Source organism: Protopterus annectens, chromosome 8.part0, assembly GCF_019279795.1.
Source record: "Protopterus annectens isolate FY-2018-M chromosome 8.part0, PAN1.0, whole genome shotgun sequence".
In the NCBI taxonomy this organism is placed as follows: domain Eukaryota; kingdom Metazoa; phylum Chordata; order Ceratodontiformes; family Protopteridae; genus Protopterus; species Protopterus annectens.
In genome coordinates this window covers 312,598,013-312,620,787 of record NC_056741.1, presented here as the reverse complement: position 1 = coordinate 312,620,787, position 22,775 = coordinate 312,598,013, and the positions used below count along the sequence as shown (strand labels likewise).

The 22,775-nt window shown below is 38.3% G+C and overlaps 1 protein-coding gene across 3 annotated transcripts in view; it reads left to right on the top strand.

Annotated features, from left to right (window-relative positions):
• The window catches only part of MRPL24 (mitochondrial ribosomal protein L24), a 307,204-nt gene that overhangs the window by 159,927 nt on the left and 124,502 nt on the right, over positions 1 to 22,775 (top strand). For all 3 annotated transcript variants that reach the window (XM_044079808.1, XM_044079809.1, XM_044079810.1), the window contains exon 4: positions 20,843 to 20,946. In XM_044079808.1, the coding sequence (XP_043935743.1) occupies positions 20,843 to 20,946 (104 nt within the window). The remainder of the gene's footprint in view (positions 1 to 20,842; positions 20,947 to 22,775) is intronic.

Genomic DNA, 22,775 nt, shown 5'->3' with positions numbered 1-22,775 from the left:
TTTTTCATGTGTATTTGCTTTTTGATGGGGGTGTACCATACCATATAATTGCTTCCTATTGTGGGGGCACCTGACATCTGGGGCAAGAAAAACTGATGTAATGGCATCTGCTGCATGTTTTATACCCCTGACAACCTGATGTCATGGAAGAAGCGACAGCATCTGACGCAGAAATCCGAAGACTCTGGTATTCAGGCCGGCTGAGGGCTACCTGTAAAGCAGATAACCCAAATGTGATGACTGCAACAGTGAATACACTCTCTAACAACTACATTTATGGTAAGTGTACACAGCTGTACTTTTTATCATAAAACTGCAGTATTTGGTTTGTACACTAGGTACTTGTTTTACAACAGCAACTTTGAATGTCTGTTTTCTTTTGCATGCAGAATGTTCAGAAGCCTTTTGTCGAGCTTGAAGTAGCAATATTAAGTGGGAGTCATGAAATCTAACAATTTTCCAAGCAGAGAGCTGTGCTTAGCAGTCCGTATATGGTCTTCATTGTACCACCTAGTGCAGTCTGTAGAACTATACCCCCAGTTGTAACATCTTTTAAAGAAAAGCACCATCATGTGATGGATTTCCCAGTACTCCACAGTGACAGTGGAGAATTGCATAGCTGGAGTGCTGAGTTGCTTGAAGCATAACTTTATGCTCTAGATAGTCTTTAATCATTATGTAGCTGGTTTTCATACTGCTGAGTACTTACTGAGGCTGGTGTGAATCCCATGCCCTGGCCCAGCAATCAAGGAGGCTCAATCCTCGCCACTAACACCAGATTGCAGTTAGTCTGGGGCTGGTTTCTCCATTTCTCTCCAGGTTCCCAATAAGACTCCCCACTGACACAGCTGTAGGGTCCAGATCTCAGCCAAGTGGGCATGCTAAAACCTCTAGTACCCTCTCTGTCCAACCAGTGCTTTGTATTCCTGCCCAAGTAGCTGACACATGCACACACTTTGAGATAAGAGTTGTATACAGCCACAGGGAAGGCTGGCCCAGGTTCTCCAGCTGTGCCCCCTTTTACCCAGACTATACGGTAGAAATCACTGCCACCACCCACTAATATTTATCGGCTACCAAAAGGCCGTTATGAAAGGGTGTCCAATTATATTGTGCAGTATTATCCAAATGGTAAGTGCAACTGAACAGTTGTTATGGGACAAGACCAGCTTATTAAAATGTATATCAGTTTCAGTTTATTAATGATCCTATAATATGATTGTTAAAAAGCAAATATAATTTGTATGCAGGGCTGGGAAAAATACAGCTTCATAAGCCCGCAGTATTGCTGTTTTTTTACTGCATTCTTTTAGTATGTAATAAGAGGGAATAGTACATGTTGCATGAAGAGAGGCATGTAGCTATACAAAAAAGGAATTTGTCAGCCTGACTCCTCCAGACTAAGAGTGCCTTGTTGCTAAAGCAGGTTTGAAACATCCAAAGTCCGAAACAAGACCCTTTGGAAGCAGGTGAATCATGTATAGGAAGGTGTTCACATGAAGTCTAAAGCGAAAATCACGAGGGATAAGAACATTTCTGCAAAGTTTTCTATAGGACACAGTCATTATAATGTCATGAAACTGCATGAGCAGCTTGATAAGAAAATGTATAAAATTACAGTTTTTGTATGTAAAGTGAGAATGCTTCATCAAGAATTATGAATAACTCCCAGCGCTGTAAGAATAAAATTTCTGTTTACACATCCTTGCATGTTGTTCTTGACTAAACGCATATAAGGTAAATTCTTAATGTTATTTATTTATGACTTTAACACAGTCACGGCTTATTGGAGTGGTTTGGCCAGTATCACTATATACATGCAATGTACTCTAGAGCTTAAATTATCTCTACACAAAACAGCCACAGTTGAAAGGTTTAAAAATATTTAATAATAATAAAAACACAAGACAATACTTAGTACACAGTGCTAGTCAAGAGTTTGGAGATCATAGAGAAATACTTAAAATAATACAGTAGGAAAGTTCTTACATCAGTATAGAAAAAAATCTAATCTTCCTAGTTCCTAGCTATATCTAAGAGAAAACACAGTTCTAAAATAAACTTACATATAGACACAGGCAGAGTGCTGGTGAGCTGGATGTTCTCAAGACAAATGCTAAAATGCCCTCATTCTTTCTGTCCTTAAATTGATAACCCAGTACCACTGATTCATTTCAGATTACATCATTTCTTTCTGGTTCCCAGGCTAACAGAAACTCAGAAGTTAATAGCCCTTTTGATCTTGCAGCTGGTCAGGAAGCCAGAGCAATAAAAGAAATTATACATGTAAATTCTAGCAGTTAACTCTGGCCTCAAAACAATAGGCAGAATGCCTCCCTCTAGACCTCTTGGCTCAGAGTTTTAGATCAAAGAATTTCAAAGTGCCTGACTTGTCAGCTTTCTTACAGCAGAGTGCACTGTTAGATTTTTTTCAGTTCAACATCCAATACAGTCTTTTCACATTTAAGAGAACAAGCCTGTGGCTTACATTAATATTTACAAATGACAGAATTGTCTACAAAATTCTGTATAGCTAGGCTGGCAGCCTTCACCTATCTTCACACATCCTCCCCCCCCGAAGAACTCGAGCTAGTTTTTCAAGTGACCCTTGAGAAACGTTGCTTGAGAGAGGGTTAGGTCTGTCTGAGTGTACCTTGAGACCCCATCTGCATTGGCATTGCTAATCCCACTGCGGTGCTGCACTGATATATATGCTTGCAACCCTAGGTTCCATCTTAGCAACTTTGCATTTTGCTGGCTGGCTCTTTTTAAACATGTTAGGGGATTGTGATCTGTCACTACAGTGAATTTTCTTCCTTACAGATAAGGCTAAAGTTTCTGCAGTGCCCACACTTTGTCTAGACATTCCTTTTCTGCATCTGCATAGCATTCCTCCCTGGGTTGGAGCCTATAGCTGAGATAAACTACTGTGTGCTCTTCTTCCTCTGAAGAAATCTGGCTAAGTACAACCCCTACCCCATGGTTTGAAGCATCCATCTGCACAAATTATTTGCTGTAATCTGGACTGGCTAATACAGTGGGTCCTCCCAAAGCTTCCTTAAGTTCCTGGAATGCCTGCTCACATGCTGAGGTTCACACTACCTTATCTGGCCTGTTCTTGTCAGGTCTGTGAGGGAAGCAGCTATGGTACTGTAACTGGGGATGAACTGTCTGTAGTAACCTGCTGTCCCTAAGAATGCCCTCACCTGCTTTTTGGTAACAGGTGTAGGCCATGCCGGAATGGCTTTCACTTTGGCAGGTTCTGGCCTGATCTTTTCACTCCCCACTCTGTCCCAGGTAGAGACCTCTGCTATACCCACCTGACATTTGCTGAGCTTAATGGTCAGCCCTGCCCTCTCTAGTCTACCCAGCACCTCCCTGACATGTTGAAGGTGCTCTTACCAGGAATGGCTGTAAATTGCAATATCATCTAGGTAAGCAAGGGCAAACCCTTCTGCTCCTGTTAGGATATGATCTAACAGCCTCTGGAAAGTTGCTGGGGAATTTTTCATCCCAAAGGGCATCTTTGAACTCGTACAAGCCAAAAGGAGTCACAAAGGCTGACTTCTCTGTAGCACTGGGAGTCAAGGGCACCTGTCAGTAACCCTTGGTAAGATCAATAGTAGTAAGATACTTAGCTCACCCAGCTACTCTACGGCCTCATCTGTCCTAGGCATGGGGTAAGCATCTGACTGTGCAACTAATTTCCTGTAGTCCACACAGAACCTGGTGCTGCCTTCCTTCTTCTGCACCAGCACCACTGGGGAGGCCAGGGACTGTTGGGACTCTTGAATTAACCCTAGTTCCAACATTTCCTGCATCTCCTCCCTCAGTCTGTTTGACTCTCTCAGGCACCCTGTAAGGGGTCTGCCTAATAGGCCTTTGGGGTCCTGTATCCACCTGTTGCTGTACCAGGTGGGTGCACCCTGGTTTCCTAGTGAACATGTCCCCAAACTCCTGTAACACTACTCAGATTTCTTGAACCTGGGTAGGAGATAGCTGCTGGGACATTGCTGCCCCTTCCACTGAGGTGCGAGTCCAAGCCTCACTGGGCAGATCAGTCATCAGAGCTCCCTCAGACACCATTTGCCATCCACTGAAAATACTCAGCACAAGGGCCTCCCTATCATGGTAAGGTTTCATCATGTTAACATTCCTAGCAGTTCTACCATGTAGTTAACATCACTTACCTTCCTTACCACCTTGTAGAGTCCCTCCCAAGCTGCTTGCAACTTGTGTCTTGACAAGAATGAGAACCATTACCTGCTGCCCTACAGCATATTCTCTAGCTCGAGCATTCCTGTCATACCGTACCTTTTTCTGTTGGGCTTCTGCCAGGTTCTCCTGGGTCAAATCCATGAGTTCCCTTAGCCTTGTCCTGAAGTTTAGGACATATGTCACAGCAGACTCCTTGTGAGGTGCACAATCACCTTCCCACTCATCTCAAATTAAATCTAGAGGTCCCCTCACCCTATGCCCATACAGCAACTCAAAGGGTGAAAAACCTGTGGATTCCTGGGGAACCTCTCTGTAAGCAAACAGATGGGGCAAATATTTGTCCCACTCCCTCTTAAACTGGTCTGCAAATGCCCATAGCATGGACTTGATTGGAGAGTTTAACCTCTTAACAAGACCATTAATCTGGGGATGGTAGGGGATGGTCTTCAGGTGCTTCACCCCCACAGTACTTCCACAGACATGCCAGCAGGTCCGACATGAAATTGGCACCTCTGTCAGTCAGTATTTCTTTTGGGGAAACCTACCCTGATGAGAATCTCTAACAAAGCATTCACCACCTTTTCTGCCTCAATGGAGGACAAAGCCACTGCCTCAGGGTATCATATAGCATAATCTTCTTCCAGTAGGATATACTTTTTCCCTGTGGAACTTTGGGTACTCAGTGAGGTCCCACAATATCCATAGCTACCCTCTGAAATGGCTCCTCAATCACAGACAAAGGCATCAAAGGAGCTCTCAGCTTGTCTCCTGCCTTGCCTACCTTTTGGCACTGCTCATAGGTCCTACACTACCCTGCTTCATCTCTGGAAATTCCAGGCCAGTAGAAGTTCTGCATAATATGTCTCTTTGTATGTTTTATGCCCATATGACCTGCAAAGGGATTATCATGGGCTAGGGCTAGAAGCGCCAGACTGTAGGCTCTGGGCACTACCAACTGCTATACCCTAGGCTGGCAGCCTTCACCTGTCTTCACAGTTTGATATTTTAAAGAATGGTAGCTCAACTTTCAATTTCTTGTACATTTATTTATTAAAGTCTTGTAATAATAAAAAACATTTAATGTTTATGGATTCTCATTTCACCTGGATTCCTTGTCTGCCTGTAGCTTTTTGCCACTGTCTCTCAGTACGCAAGTAATGTATGAAAGTTCCCTGAGAAACTGTCTTGACTAACAGCATCCAGTACAAAAAAATGTCAATTTTTTAAAAATTGACACAAAGTAATGAATGTTTCGCCATTTTTATCGCTGTGACATATTCATACATTCTTTTTGATAATTTCTTGATTGTCTTGCCCACATAATAACTTGTACAAGACTCGCACATTGCTAAATAAACAACTCCTTGTGAGTTGCTATCATACCTATTTTTAGCCCAAATTGTGTTATTTAATGCTTTTAAATGAACATTCGAAGTGTTGCTGATAAATGTGCAGTACATGCGCCTACCGCATTTAAATGTACCTGGGCTACTCCCTGTGCTCACAAGTGTGGGAACAAAGTAGTTTTGATGATATCCCATCTTTTATAAGTAAAAACTGGGACCTCTCCAACTTTCACTAGTTCTTGGTTTCCCAGAATAATTTTCCAGTGTTCCTTTAATATACTTCTAATGAGATTCATTTCAAAACTAATGGGGAGCAGAAATGCCTTGCCAAAGCAGCAAGTGGAAGATTTTACTAAGTCAGTTCTACTTACAACACCTTCCTCTGTTTCTTCTCTACATTTAAGTAAATAGGCTTTGCTTTATTTTGTCTCAAAAGGTAGACTTTCCTAATTTCGGATAACAAACCAATCCTACCAATTCCAAGAAGAAACTGAGGTGGATTATACTAACCACTATAATAATGTTTCTACTGATATTGGCAGAAATGGGGGGGGGTCCCTTTAGTGAATGTGCCTTGAGGAGATCCTTGAGAATCTAGAACCTTCCCTCCCATCCTACCTATGCTCTGTTAACAGGGAGACATCAATCCAGGCAAACTTGTCAACCCCAGCTGCAGAGAGGCAGGAACAGGCATCGTTAACTGGATTTATGTAGTCTTGTGATATTTGTGTGCAATTAACATTGAACAATCATGTTATTCACAAGCAGGTGTGCACTATTACACTTGATGTCCACATGTTCGATTTTAGTGGAATTGACATCAACTCGTTTATTTCAAAAAGGGTTTACATTTATTCCTGCCAAAAAGGGTAATATGGCTGATACCTTACTAGACATTAAAATGTTTATCAGGAAATTGAATTTAGATGTTATGTTTAATGATGTACCAAGTAAGAAGCGATGGATGCATTAAGTAAAAAAAAGTTTATTCAGCCCTTCCCTCCATCCAGACCTAAGCAATTTTGAAACCCTAGTGATTAACGAAATTAGATCTTTTTCAAATCTAAGCTTGTATCAGAGTAATTTAATGAGAGAGAGAATGTTTTGTGGGTTTTGAGTAAAAATAATGAAATGAGAATCATGAAACCAGACAAAGGGGGGAGGGGTAGTTGTTATGGAACAGTGGAACGCTTCAGCTAAAATGCTGGAGATTTTGATTTCTGCGGAGAGATATTCTCAGGTTTCACGTAATGAAGACTATGTACCATACAAAAAGATATGATTTTGGAGAATAATTTATTACAAGGAGCAGTTAGGAAACTTTTTTTTTTTTTATTGGTTCTTAAACCTTGTATCCCTGGGATATTTAGAATCCCTAAAATACATAAGGACCCCCTAATCCCCCTTTGAGACCTGTGGTAACTTCAGCGGGCTCTAAAACCCAGCTTTTGGCAAATTTTGTGGATAGAAAACTAAAGCCATTTTATGGGCTGTACCCCCACATTTTAATTGATTCATGGGACTTTTTGTCCAAGATGGGGAAGTTAAAAAAAAAAATCACCCGCAGGGCGAATGGAAACCACACCTTTATTCACAATGTAACCGGTTGAGCGCTTTCATCAAAAAAGATTGACTTCATCAGAATAATAGGTACAGGTAGCCAAAATCTTAAATACATATCAACCTAACCTAATAGGTCAAAACACACCAATCACTTCAAAGTGATTTAGTGATGGAGTTAAATTTATATTGAGGGATTATTCAAAGATAGAGGGTACCCTGAAGCACTCACTAAAAGTTATGACAGGGTGGAGGAAGAAATATCTCCCCTTAATGAGCACTTCAGATACAGATGTTAGTGTTATGGAGGGAGGATGAATTTGGAACCTGGGGAACTGGGTGCCATGGTACCTTATTCGGTGGTTACATACAATCAGGATGCTATCAAGGTCCAGAATATTACAAAATATTGAAAACTTTTTGCTATTATGCCAAATAAGTTAAATGTGTTCACCAGGCCATTAAAGTTCAGTTTCAAAAGAAATTTTAATTTGAAGAATATTTTTGAAACTGGGTCATCAATCCCCTACTTCTCCCTCCAGGAGGGGTCTAGAAAAGGGACTTTTAAGTGTGGGATGCACCCCCAATGCCCATTTATATCTAATGTTACCAAAATTAGTTTACCTACTCAAAAATTTACATTTTGTGCAACAGGATATTTTAATTGTTTTTCTGAATGGGTCGTATACCTAGCTTATTGTGTATCCTGTTTCACATTTTATGTAGGGAAAAGTGAGCGTAGTTTGAAACAAAGAATTTATGACCATATGTATGAAATTAACAAAAAAAAAAAGACCAACACACTCTAGACATTCTGTCAAGTGTAAAAATGCAAATTTTAGGTTTTGGGTTCCTGAGATGGTCAGACCCCAGGAAAGGGGTGATAATTGGAATCCCAGATTGGAATTCTGGGAATTTTATTTGGCAGATGCATTTTGGATGCCTGCCTATATCTCAGACTAAATGATCATTATTCACTGGCTCCCGCTTTAAAATTGAGGGCATCCAAATATTAAGGGGGGGTGAGTTGTATTTTAACGTAGTTATATTTAATATTCAAATATATTTTAATATATCAAGGAATGTTTGTATTACATATTTGTGCAGTTTGGTTTTAAAGTAGTAATGTCAATGTATTGTTTTTGGAGGTTACGTGGTGATTGACTAAATGCTGTACTTTGTAACAATGATTGCATAGTAACAGGTATTTTAAATGTGTTTAGTATTAATGACTTTGATTCTGATTAAGTTTCCAGGATAGGAAATGTAAGTGCTAAATCAGTGTGATATTTGTCATTAAATAATGATTTTATATACTTTGTTGGGGTATCCTTTATTGGCTCCATTCTGCTGTCAGCTGTTCATGTTTTTGGTTCTTTGGTTTTGGAATTTACTTCAGCATACCACAGTTTATTCGTACTTAGAAGGGCAAAATATTAAAAGTGGGAGACAGCAGAATGTTTGTGGAGAATGACTACTCATTGCACACCAGGCAGAAGAGGAGTACATTTATTCCATTATACAGGGAATGCAGAGAAGCAGGCATGATATTCAAACTAGCTGTCCTCAAAATATTTTTCCCTGGAGGAACAAAAACGTTTTTTGATTAAGTACATGCTAAGGAAGAGATGCACTTTTGTCCAACAAAAAGTGAGCTGTGAAATGGAAGGAGATTCTACTTCTTGTTCTTCTGGTAGTAAAGGCCAGAGGGAGACCATGCCAGTGAAACCTTTTCCCAGTGTTTCAATGGAAAATGATTGGGGAGGGGGAGTACAGAAGTTGACTCAAAGAATTGAGAGTGCACTGGAGATGAAGCAGAGACAGGGTTTGGGAGATGGGGATGAACTGAAATAGAAAAATCTGGTATTGTTGGACTTTCTTGGACTTTTTAAACTCTGTAGGGGACTAAAATCAGTAACTTGGAAACTGACAAATGTGAGATTACAAAGGAATAATTACATTTGTGAAACAGGACAGACCAAGAAAATCTGAAAATATTGGACTTGTTTGGACTTCTTTTAAACTTGTAGGGGACTCTAAAGCATATGCCCTACTTTGGGTCTATATTATTTTGTCGAGTTCAGTGAACACATCTTCATTGACAAGTAAACAGCGAACTCTGTAATTGCCGAATGGCCACATCCGTGACTTTTTTCCCAGTGGCTTGGCCTAATAAACGTTCAAGCCCTACATAGTGGGGGGGGTTTCACCCCCCACACCCCCCTAACTAAATATACCAACTCCACGATCGCACTGCAGTGAGGAAAAGGGCAAATCCCCAATGGTAGCCAAGTGCTTTTTCCACCTGTGAAAAAAATCGCTGATATGGCCGTTTGGCGATTAGTCTTTCAACAAAATAATATAAGCCCCTCCCTACTTCATGTCATTAATGTTTGGAAAAATACTCTGGAGAGGGGAAGAGGAAGGAAAGAGTTGACTGTTAAAGAAAAAAATTTGCTCTAAGTGGTGCATGATTTTCGATTTTCTCTGCATGAAGTTTTTTTTTTTTTTTTTTTTTTTTTTGTGTGATGGGGATACTAATGTAAATAGGTGATTCTGTTTATTCTTTTTGTTCTTTCTCCCTTCTCTGTTTTTCTTTGTTTAGTTTTAAGAAATGTAGACACTGCAGTGTGTAACAGAAAAAAAACAACACAAACTAAAAAACAACAAAAAAAGGATCTGTTTAAAAGAGCATGACAAAAGAAAAATTAAGTCTGCTACTGTGTTAAGGCCTTTAGCCTCGTGTAGTAACAAGTTTTGTCAGAAAGCAAGTAAATGAAAGAATATTGAATGTTATAAGGTCTTTTTCTAGTAAACCATCCTGTATTAGGTTCTCGTGTCACTAGCAGACAATCTGATGAAGAGAAATGGCTTGGAGAAAATGTTTTCAGAAAGCACTCGTGTGTTCCCAGCTGGGAGAGCTATAAAGACAGAGCAAAACAAGGCAGCACTTAATATAGTTAAAGGCTCTACTGTGCATCTTAGCATGGATAAGCTTTCTTTCTGTTTAGCTCGAGTCTGTGTATGTGGCTGTCTGGAATTTGTGTCCCTATTAAGGGGTGAATCTTTAAGATTTGAAGGTGTGTGTGTGTGGTGTGTGTGTGTGGTGTGTGTGTGGTGTGTAGTGTGTGTGTGTGTTTTACTTGAGGGTTTTCAGTAAAACAAAAATGTTCTCCAAGATGTGACATAGGCTCAAATGGAGATGACAATAAACAGTTGTATAAAAGATTAACCTGTCAAACAGTGCACACGTAACACAAAAGCTAGAACTAGACATTTGACAAAAAAGGTGTTATTCATAAAAGGTGGTAATAATAATTCCTCAAGAATTATTCCTTCTGTAATGTCTTCAAATGTTAATGGTCTCAGATAGAAATAGTGAATTATATTAAAAATGTCGAGTGCAAATAGCTATGCTACAGGAGACACACTTGGAAAGAACTGAACATGTGAATTTGATAAAGACAGGTTTTCAGGATGGTTATTCAGTGGAATACCTGGGGCAAAGGAGGAGAGGAGTGCTAATATTAATTGCAAGAGGAGCTCCAACAGTAATGGAAGAGGAAAAAAGACTGGTAGATTTGTAGTACTAAGGGGCATGTATTTATATTCCACCAAAAACAGTTGTAATAGAGCTAAAGAAAATTCTGGGAGAAATAATCTGCTTTCAAGAAGGAATATTACTTATAGATGGGGACAGGAATTTGATTTGCAACAGTGAAGATGTGTTTGTGGGGGCCCAGAAAGGGAAGAATAAGGAGTCGATTTTCAAAGAAATTTGTGAAAATATTTGACACTGACGATGTGAATTCAGGACTAGGAATTCTGAGTGAATGTGCATGTTGTTTCCCAAGATACAAAAAATGGGCTAGGCAGAATTTACATTTCCAAGGAACTTATGCATTTAATTGAAGGTCATGATATGCACCCAATAACCATTTCAGATCCTGCGCCAATGATAACTAAAATAAAAATGCAGGGTAATGAAATAAAAATGAGACATTGGTGCTTTCCCACTTATCTGTTGAGAAGAGGAATTTAAGGAATGGGTAGTGGAAATTATTCAGGAGCTATTAGAGAAGATATCAATTTCTGAAAATATAGCAAGGGAGTGGGATAAAATTAAAATGGAATTTAAAAATAGGTTGGAAATAAGGGCAATATGGTTAAGAAATTATAGGGACTGATAAATTGCAAAATAGGTGGAATGTAACAGAACAAGAGGAGCAACTACAGAACTATACATGAGTTTAGAAAGAGTGCCTTTAAGCCACTGTTTTTGATAATTCTAGAGCATAAAAACGTTTAGCAGAATGACTCTGACAACAGAGAGTAGAAAGGGCCTTCACCAAGCTTAGTAAACCTATTAGAAGGAAGATAACTAGGGAGCTTATTAGAATGAAGATAACTAGGGATCCTGAAAAAGTGCTAGAAATATTTTGACAATTCTGTGAAAGTCTGTATAAAGCAGAGAAATATGGAAGTCAAGAAAAGGTACAAATTGAAATGTTTATGGAAAAAATAAATATGCCAAGGATAGAGAGAGAGGAGACTTGATTACCAACAGTTAGGATAGGAGGAAATGAGAGAAAAATGGTGATGTATAGCAAATCTTCATTAAAACCCCTGGGATTAGATGGTATTCCTGTGGAAGTTTGGCAGCTAGGAGGAAAAAAACTGATCAAGATCTGGAGTAACAGTATTTTAAGAGGAGGAGAAGTACCAACATCCTGGAAGCAAGCGGTAATAGCTCTACTACCTAAAGAGAGTAAAGATCCATCAGGTCCAGCTTCATACAGGCCCATTTCAATACTAAAACAGGATTATAAAGTGTTTTGTCTGTAATGGCTAAAAGAATGGTGAAAGTGATGACAACATTGATAGATATGGATCAGTGTGGTTTTGTGGAGGGGATGCAAACATTTGAGAACATTAACATAACATTGGTGATCCAGAGGGAAGCAGAATGTAAGAAAATACCACTGTTGCTGGTGGGTCTTGATGCAGAGAAAGCACTTGACAGAGTAAGCTGGAATTTTATGAGCAAAGCAATGGAAACATTTGCTTTCCGTGATAAAATTTATAAGGTTGATTAGGAGGATGTATGAAGGATCAGAGGCTAAAGTTAACGAAGGTGGGGTTTTCTCTGATTATCTCTGCTTGAGCAGAGGCACCAGGCAGGGATGTCTTCTCCCCTTTTATTTGCGTCACATGTAGAACCATTGGCAAAGAAAATACTGGGCTTAGAAATTCAAGGATATAATTGGTATGGTAGTCAAGAAAAGATGACTCTGTTTGCAGGTGACATTATTTTATACCTGGCAAAACCAGAAATTGACATTACAGTGCTGTGGAACATTTTGAGACAGTTTCAAATCTTTTTGGGATGCCAAATTAATGAAGCTAAAACAAAGGTATTGGTGGTAAATTATGCCACTAGATTGGGCATTAATATATTTAGGTAAAATTTTTTAATTTAAAAAAAAAACCCATTTTAAAAAAATTTTTAAAAAAGATTTAAAAAAAGGGGGGTTTTTTGGTTTAAAAATTTTTTAAAAAATTTTTTAAATTTAAAAAAAAAATGTTTTAAAAAATTTAAAATTTAAAATTTAAAAAAAAAAAATTCACGCTCTTATATCAATTGAAGTTTCATCTATAATTAGATGAATCCTAAACATTAGCATAGCTTAAAATATTTGTCAACATTTACATATACTGTTCTTATTTTACCCAGTTTGTAACATAATTTTATATATTCATATTACAGTCTACATGTTCAAACATATATTTATCAAATATTGACACTGTTCATGTATTAAAACTATTAAACAGACATTTTGCACTTGATTTAACATATTGAAAGGTGAGAGATGAAGTCAATTTCAATATCTGGTTATTGGCGCATCGCCCTTTGATTTCTCTTTGGCCATACCTGTCCGAGCACCGACCATGCTCATGTTTCGGCTCTTTTTTGATCGCCGCAATTTACCAACAGGAAGGTTCTTTTTAAAATTAATTTTTGTATGATAAATCATTCGCTTTACTCACGATTGCAGGCGTTTCTCACATCTGATTTATCTTTCCTTTCACCAGTTTTCGACGTTACAGCTGAAAAGAGCAACCATTTTCCGCATAATATTTTGTTCTTCCTCAGTTCCATGGAGTTTCCACTTTGCCGCCAGGATCCTGCACTGTGGGGAATATTCCCTGAAGAGAGCGACATTCGACGGAAGCTGCATGGGACTTTTTCAGGCGGGTGACAGGTTGTTTTTTCATCTTAGCTATCTGCGCCCAGGGCCTTGTTAGTGGCATCCTGGTCAGTACTATTATCATAACACATAGCCTAATACACGAAATAGATTTCCAGAGTAATAGCGCATATTGCTCTCTCACTTGGCATTGTCAGAGTTGTGATGAAAATACTTGATATCTGTACGTCGCGACGATATTTTGTCGTCTCATAGTGGTTAATTAAATTGTTTTAAGGCGGTTCACCTTTCCAAAGTTGAAACTTTCAACTTTGGAAAGGTGGTGGACGTTTGGTTAAAGCCCATATACAAGTCCATTGAACACATTATTATAGATTCATGGGACTTCCTAGGTCGACTTAAAAATGAAATGATATCACCGGGATGCACCTTGGTCACCATAGACGTGGTGGATCTATTTTCAAGTATACCCCACGTAGATGGATTATCCAGGTTGGAATCCCAGTTGACCAAGGCTAGTCATCTTACATCTGATAAGAAATTGTTAATAGTGGAATTTATGGAAATTGTTTTAAAATACAACTTCATTTTATTTGAAGGGGAGTATTACGTTCAAAGTAGGGGTACAGCAATGGGAGCTGCTTGCGCCCCGATTTATGCAAATCTCTATTTGTGTGACTGGGAGGAAGAATATATCTTAAACACTAACTGGTACAAACATATGGCATGTTATTACCGGTTTTTGGACGATGTGTTTATGATATGGATAGGTACCCCCACACAATTAGAAAAGTTTAAGGATTACTTAAACACTAGGAGTAGTTGGCTTAAATTTACATTCAATACTGACAAAAATAAAATAACATATTTGGACACCAAGATAGAAGTGGTAAGAAATAAGATAAAATCTAATATACATAGGAAAGAAACCTTCAGCAATAGCTATTTACACTATTCGAGCTGTCACCCCTTCAGTCAGAAGAGAAGCATAATTAGGGGTCAATGCATAAGAGCAGCTCGGATGACCTCAGACTATGATGATTTTTTGAAAGAATTGAGGGTGATAGCTGACATGTTCCATCAGAGAGGGTACCCCAACTGGTTAATAACGGACGTGACCGAATATGTAAGAAAAGAATGGGGTAATAAATATATTCCCCTTTTGGGTGCAGGATCCCTTAGCGAGCAAAAGAATTATAATAAGGAAGAAAATGCAATGGAAGCTGATAGAGTTGAATACAGTAGAGCTTGTATAGTACAATATACTCCATGGAACAGGGAGGTTAAGAATATTATCACAAAAAATTGGAGTATATTTAAGACTGACAGGAAGCTAGTGGACATAGTAGGTAATGCACCCAAGTTTGTAACCAGGAATGGAGTTAATATGAAAACTGAGATGGAAAGGAAAAAAGGATCTGATGTCGAAACAGGTGCTATCGGGGGAACATCTAGATGTGGTACCTGCAATCAGTGTAGGTATATTACAAAGAAGAATAGTATCACGCTAGATGATTTATATCATACAAAAATTAATTTTAAAAAAGGTAATTGCAGAACAAAACACATCGTTTATCTTGCTTATTGTACGAAATGTCCCTGTTATTACATAGGGAAGACCGATAGGTGCCTTCGAGAAAGGATCTATGATCACTATTACAATATCAAAAAGGAAGACACCAGGAACGCCCTGTGGAGGCACATAGTTCAGTCAAAAGACTGTAATGAGTTTCATTTTGGTATAGTAGATATGGCCAAGGAGAATCCAAGGGGAGGATGTATTAAAAAGAAGCTAGCTGAGCTAGAGACCAGATGGCAAATTAGGCTAAATGCCTCTATCCCCCCAGGACTCAATGACCATATATCCATAAAGCCCATGTTGGAGAATATGGTAAATTAAATCAAATTAAGGTAGCATTGTAATCATATGAATTTTTTAATAATGAAAGTTTTTTAATACATGAATGTCTTAGTCAATTTATTATATTAAATACAATATTTATTAAATATATGTTTTTCATAATGCAGAAGTTTTTACCCATTATAGACTTAATATGAGTAGTTATATAAAATTATATTTTGAAGGTATTTAAGCTGTTTAAAGTAAACACAAGGACGGTACTAATGGAATAAGCACACTGGCACTTTAAATGTTGATGAATAAAATGACGTATTTTTTTAAAAAAAGTATATAAGCTATATTATAATGTTTTAGGATTGTTCTGAAGAAGTCTAATTAAATTAGATGAAAGCGCTCAACTACTGAATTGTATTCGTAATAAAGACGTGTTTTATCTATTCAGAGTGTCGGTGTGGAATTGTGAACTGTGTACGGGTAAAGGAACTATTATCTCTGGTGTATTTCAGTGTCGACGTGTTCCTTAGTGTCTTTGAGTATTTTGACAATTCTGTGAAAGTCTGTATAAAGCAGAGAAATATGGAAGTCAAGAAAAGGTACAAATTGAAATGTTTATGGAAAAAATAAATATGCCAAGGATAGAGAGAGAGGAGACTTGATTACCAACAGTTAAGATAGGAGGAAATGAGAGAAAAATGGTGATGTATAGCAAATCTTCATTAAAACCCCTGGGATTAGATGGTATTCCTGTGGAAGTTTGGCAGCTAGGAGGAAAAAAACTGATTAAGATCTGGAGTAACAGTATTTTAAGAGGAGGAGAAGTACCAACATCCTGGAAGCAAGCGGTAATAGCTGTACTACCTAAAGAGAGTAAAGATCCGTCAGGTCCAGCTTCATACAGGCCCATTTCAATACTAAAACAGGATTATAAAGTGTTTTGTCTGTAATGGCTAAAAGAATGGTGAAAGTGATGACAACATTGATAGATATGGATCAGTGTGGTTTTGTGGAGGGGATGCAAACATTTGAGAACATTAACATAACATTGGTGATCCAGAGGGAAGCAGAATGTAAGAAAATACCACTGTTGCTGGTGGGTCTTGATGCAGAGAAAGCACTTGACAGAGTAAGCTGGAATTTTATGAGCAAAGCAATGGAAACATTTGCTTTCCGTGATAAAATTTATAAGGTTGATTAGGAGGATGTATGAAGGGTCAGAGGCTAAAGTTAACGAAGGTGGGGTTTTCTCTGATTATCTCTGCTTGAGCAGAGGCACCAGGCAGGGATGTCTTCTCCCCTTTTATTTGCGTCACATGTAGAACCATTGGCAAAGAAAATACTGGGCTTAGAAATTCAAGGATATAATTGGTATGGTAGTCAAGAAAAGATGACTCTGTTTGCAGGTGACATTATTTTATACCTGGAAAAACCAGAAATTGACATTACAGTGCTGTGGAACATTTTGAGACAGTTTCAAATCTTTTTGGGATGCCAAATTAATGAAGCTAAAACAAAGGTATTGGTGGTAAATTATGCACCTACATAGAATTGGGGACATGATAAAATGAAGTATTTAAGAGTATAGAGGAAAAATTATACTGGTGTGGTAGCTAAGGATATGTGGGGAAAAGACTAAACAAAGATAATACACAAACAAAATGGAAGCTTTGTTATATGCACATGGATAGTAAGATACAAACAGTTAAAATGTTTAGTCCTCTTAGTCTTGTACACAGGTCAGAGATATTTTTATCAACCACAGGAGAAGTTCTGGCAATTAATAAAGAGCTGAAGATTTTTATGTGGAAGAAGACAGCAAGAGTTAAGTGGGAAAATCTTATTCTAACAGTAGAACAGGGCAGAGTGGGATTATCCCAGTTGATGGAACATTTCAGAGCAACACTGTTAGGGCTCCTATACATAGCACAAGCAGAAAACTATAATTCAGAGTGGAAAGAGATGATACTGAAACTGGGAGAAGCTCCGGTAACCGGGAGAGACTGGGGTTTTGGTTGCAGACCTCTATGCTGAACATAGTCGTGCAGAATAAAATACTCGTAAAGTAGCAGTAAGTCTTCTAAGAACTAAGCCAACATGGGAATGGAGAAAGGAGGTTCTGCCGATAGGGATGACTGCAGTTAGAAGAGATACGGACAATAGACAAAAGGGTATGGGAATGTATTGGAGAAAACTGGCAAAGAAACCAAGGGACTGGGATCAAATAACTAGAGGGAAAGGAAATAGAATCAGAAGATGTCAAGAACTTATTTGGACTGCAGGCTAAAGACTGCCTTCCATATCAAGGATTGATATGGAGTGTAGGCAAAGAGAAAGGAATGGGGGGTCCTAAATGAAAGACTAGCACTGGTAGAGGTTGTAGTTGAATCTAGAACAGAAGTTCCCATTAAGAAAGGAATAATTTAGTAGAACATATAAAATATTGCATGATAAAGAATCAGAGGAGGTTAGGAAGGACTGGGAAGAGAGATTAGATGAACAATTCACAAAGAAGCAATGGGGGGTATATGTAGGTCTCCTAAATGTGTAACAAAATCTATAAGATTTCAGATCTTTGCCTGGAAGTGCTTACATAGGTGTTTTTATACCCCAAGCAGACTTCAACATTTTCCGTCTACCTGAGAAAAATTATTTGAAGTGTGATGGGGCAGAAGGAGGTAAGTGGGAACATATTTTCTGTTAATGTAATGAATTGGTAGACTTTTTTAAAAGATTCCCTGCAGTCTTCTCTGTCAGAGATGCTGGATGAGCAAGTTGGAGTGACTAGAAAAATGATTTTTTGAGCTATAATACAAACTTGGAATTGCCTAGACATAGTAAGGCCTTGCCAAGTCTAATTATTATGGCTGCCAAAAAAGCAATTACTAGAAAAATCAGTCTAAACCAGTTTTACTAGAAGTAATAAAAATAGTCAGAGTTAAAACAACTGGAACTGGGGTCTTTAGAAAAGGGTAGACGCAAATTACACAGGAAAATTGAGAACTGTGGGGTCAATACATGCCGAGGAGGAATGAGGTTAAAAAGAAGCTAGAATTTGAATGAGCTATGTAATTGTTGACTAACAGTGACTGGATATGTCAAGAGATGTATAATATTTCCAGCTACAATTGTGTTGGCACAGTTTGGAATGTGTAATATGTGCAACTGAGATTGTATCGGTATGTTTTATTGTCATTTATATAAATGTAGCATGGCCTGTGTCGTGCATGATAATTTAATAAAGATGTTTCTTGTTTTAAAAAAAGACTCATTAATGACAGTGGTATCTTCTTGCATTCTGCTTCTCTCCGGATCATTGTTCTATTAATATTGTCAGTGCTGGTCTCCCTTCCACAAAGCCACATTGATCAATATCTTTCAGTTCTGGCGTGACTTTAGACGTACTTCTTGACAGATTTTTCACTCTGCTGATGAGATGCTTCATCTTGGACGCATTTATGTAAATTTCACTTTGTGTTCATACTTTTTATTTTTTTTTACATTTGACTTTTTGTATGGAGTTGTTTTTTATATGTTGTTTTGACATCCTGTTTGTTTTTCTGCCAGGTACCTTTAGATTATATTACTTGGTATCTATCTTTTGTATAAATGTGACTTTGGTTTGAGCCATGTTAGAAATGGCCCTTGAACCAATGCACATAGTTGGTTAACAGATGAATATTTTTTATCTTCATCTGTCCTGCAAGACATTTTTTATCCCTGGCAACAGGTGATGGTCATTAGCTGGTAGCATTCCTGACTTGTGGTGTAAAGATGTCTGGGCCCTTCTGGCACTTGTCAGAGATGGTCCGTTCCTCTTACCAGCCAGTATTTGCTTCTCCTCAGTCTCTGCCTTGCATTTCAGGAATGGTTGTACTATGTGATCAGGCTCTGACCCTTTGCAGCATCCTTTGGGTCTTTAAGACTTCAGCCACAATATAGCCTTCCTAGCCTGAAACTGGCAAACTAACATAGTCCTGTCATTTGGTTAAGTCTTGGCAATCACAGCCTTTACTAGGGCATTTTACTGTAGGGCTTGAGGGATGGGTTCACGTCTGGCAGTAAACTTCCTGGATTAGCTGAATGTTATGACCAGGCTGCTTATATTCCAAGAGGCAGTAATGTAATGCACAAGACTGTATGGAAAATTAAAGAATGGGTTCAACAATGCAAAAGAATTCTGAAACCCATGTCTTTACTTTGAAGTAAGTGCTTTTACATTCCCCACAACTTTACTAACTGTATATAATTGTATACTACTTTCAAGATAACTGTACCTTGTAGTAGGGGGAATGCTTTATATTCCCCTTACCCCCATGTAGGGGGCTGCACCCCCACACCCCCTAAATGTATATGTACCAATTCCACTGTTGTTCCACAGTGGAAAAAAGAGGAAACTTTCCTTGAAAGTCACCTCATTGCCTTGCACATGCAGCACATTGAAGTGAAACTCTCACTACATTATTAAATATTCACAGTAAAGCCACTCCACCACCAATGCATCAGTGACCTGTAACTATGGCAAGTGCGTTATCTTTTGGCATTCTTGGTATGAGATTCCATTTGATGCTGTAGCAAAACCATTCCACAAGGCTGGTTGTTACCAACACTTTTCCACAAGGCTGGTTGTTACCAACACTTTTTTTTCCAGAGTATCTCAAATGTATATATTTTGTGCAGCTGCAGTATAGTCAAACATCCATACCCCTGCTTGATATTTCAAGCTGCATGTGACTTTTGAGTCATGCATTTTCTTTTTAACGAGATGATATTTGTGTGATATTGTATGAAACACCCTATTCGGTGGTTTCAGTGGCTGTTTCTTCAGGTCAGTGTTTTCGGTTTACTGCCATTGCAAGAATTTATTCCTGCTACATGAGTGTATTTGAAATATGTTAGCATTTCCTCCGGGTGCTCCGGTTTCCTCCCACATCCCAAAGACATGCTGTAGGTGGATTGGACACTCTAAATTGGCCCTAGGTATGAGTGTGTGCATGTGTGTGCCTTCTGTGGAAGGTTGGGTGCCGGGCTGGAAACCCGACACTAAAACTCCACCGCCAATCACGAGCGGACAGGTGATCCGTTGTGGCGACCCCTAACTGGGAAAAAGCCGAAAGAAGTGCAGTTGTGTGCGATACTGACCATTATATCAACTGTCAAGGCAATGTTCTTGTTAGGGGCCTTTTTACCCTTTAGTCCTGTAGGATTTTATAGTATGATGCTTTCTGATTGTTTTTCTTGCAGTGTTTGTACTACACTGGGTGTATTGTGCTTCTCCTTGGGGCAATGGGGGTGGTCTTGTTTCATTCAGAAAAGTAATGGAAAGGCAAAACTGTCGTTATTTAAGGATGCTGTAGGTAATTTTATAGTGGTATTTTAAATGTCAGAATGATGGGGGTGTAAAAATTACCTGGATGGCCTAGCTCCTGGCAGTGCAAACCCTGGAAGTATTAATTACTGTTACAAGAACCTGATCTCAAAGATCCAGTGTTGTGGTTGAGTATTTAATGTAATAGTTCACTTTTCTTGAAGTCAGTTAGGCATCCTGTCTAGATTCTGTTCTTATTCGCATAATTTCATGTCTGTTTAGGGTCTGTTTAAATTATGCACTTTTGTCATCTTTTTAAAACCTCTTAATGTTTTTTATTTTGTAGCATTACCGCTACATTGGCAAGTCTGGTGATTATCGTGGAACTTATGTACCAAGTGAAGCACCTCTGCTAGTGAGGCAGGTCTCCCTGGTGGATCCCAGTGACAGGTAGGGAACAGAATTTAGATCTAGGACTTCACTCCTAGTTCTTAGTACAAACTGAGTGAAAATTCATGGTCTTTGAGGTTTTCCATTCAGTTGCTGTTTTCTAATGTTATGAGTAGGAACCTACTTTTGCATATGTTGATACATTTTGAGGTCAAAATCATTGCTTACACAGACTTTATTTAACTCTGGGATATCTATATAAATTAAGCCAATGCTCTTGTATATTTTAATTGTGTTTTATAAAATATATACATCACACTTCAAAACATTTATACTGGGTATTTGTGATACAGTTAGTATTAGTTTGTTGTCCATATCATTTTTGCAACCTTTTTAAATGTCAATTTTTGTAAATCTACAAATATTAGACCAAAGCCAGACTGAAAACAACAAAGAATGACTTGCAACAATTGAGGAGACATGATATAAATGATTATAAAGTGCCAGATACATCGCTTGATGTAATATAATTAGCCAAGTTGTTTTCCATATCTATATTTTTAAAACTTTCAGAAGTTTAGTGCTAGTCTGTATGAAACAACACCATGTTAGTTACAGCCTCTTCTGATGTGATTTTATATAAATAAACTTTGACTTCCAAGAGGGCTGCACACTGATCAACATCTTAATTTCAGTTCTCCCAGTTCAGGAAAAAAAAAAGAACTGAGAAATAAGAGCTAGTAATTGCCAACTTGAATAAAATTAATTTACTGGCTAGTACATACACTGATTGGATGCCAGCAAAGAAGAAAGTCCAGGAACATGAAAAAAATAAACTAGAAAATATGAAGATGATAACACCCACTGGAAGAATCCTGCAGCTGTTCAGCAAAAAGCAGTTCAGGCTCCAGCAGTGGTAGAAAAGATGGTTTCCTGTAACTTAAAGGAAAAAAAGAATGATTGAAATGAATGAAATTCCGAAGGAGAGTATATCAGCTCAGATAACAAAATGATGGAAAAAATAGAAGAAGCTTTAAATAGCTATTCAGGTGATCTGATGAAACTGCAAAAATCAGCGGTTCAAATGAAGAAAAGGTTGGCTGACTGAGACAAGAGTTCTTTAAAAGAAATGGTGCAGTAAGAGGACAGAGCATGCAGGGAAAAACTGAGATTTTCTGGAGTACCAGAGAAAGTGGAAGGAGCAGATTGTATTAATTTTATGAAAGCACAAGTAAGCAACAAGAGTTGATATTGCATAGCAGGGTTTTGTTAATTGAAAGGGTACATTGAGTGTATGCTCCAAACCTGGTCATGAGAAAGCAGCCAAGATCTGTATTAGTAAAGATGCAATCATCCTGATAGGATTGAGCCTGACAAAACTGACACTGAACAATGTATTTAAATTGGAGACCGCGTGTTGCGGAAAAATATTATTCACTGTACATAGAAGATAAGTGAATTTATCCCAGCAATCGGGGAATGTCTGGAGATGTGAGATTCAAGCTGCTGTATCCAGCAGTCTTCAAAATATTTTTTCTTGGAGGGTCAAAGACATTTTGATGCAGAAGGGGCTAAAGAGGCTATACAAAAGTTTATCGAACAAAAAGTGAGCCATCAAACAAAAGGGGGCTCTGCTTTTCATTCTTCTGACAATAAAGCTTATAGATTTTCAGTGAACACTTTTACAGTGTTCCAAAGGAAAATGCTTGAGGGAGTGGAAAAAAGAACAGGAGTTGAATAAAAGAACCAAGAGTACCTTGGACTTGAACCAGAGTCTGGTGTTGTGAGATAAATAGGAAGAAGACAAGCAACACAGAATTTGGTGAACAATTGTGAGATTATAAAGCATCAATCAAGTTTGTGAAATATGGCTTTGCAAGAAAAAGTGG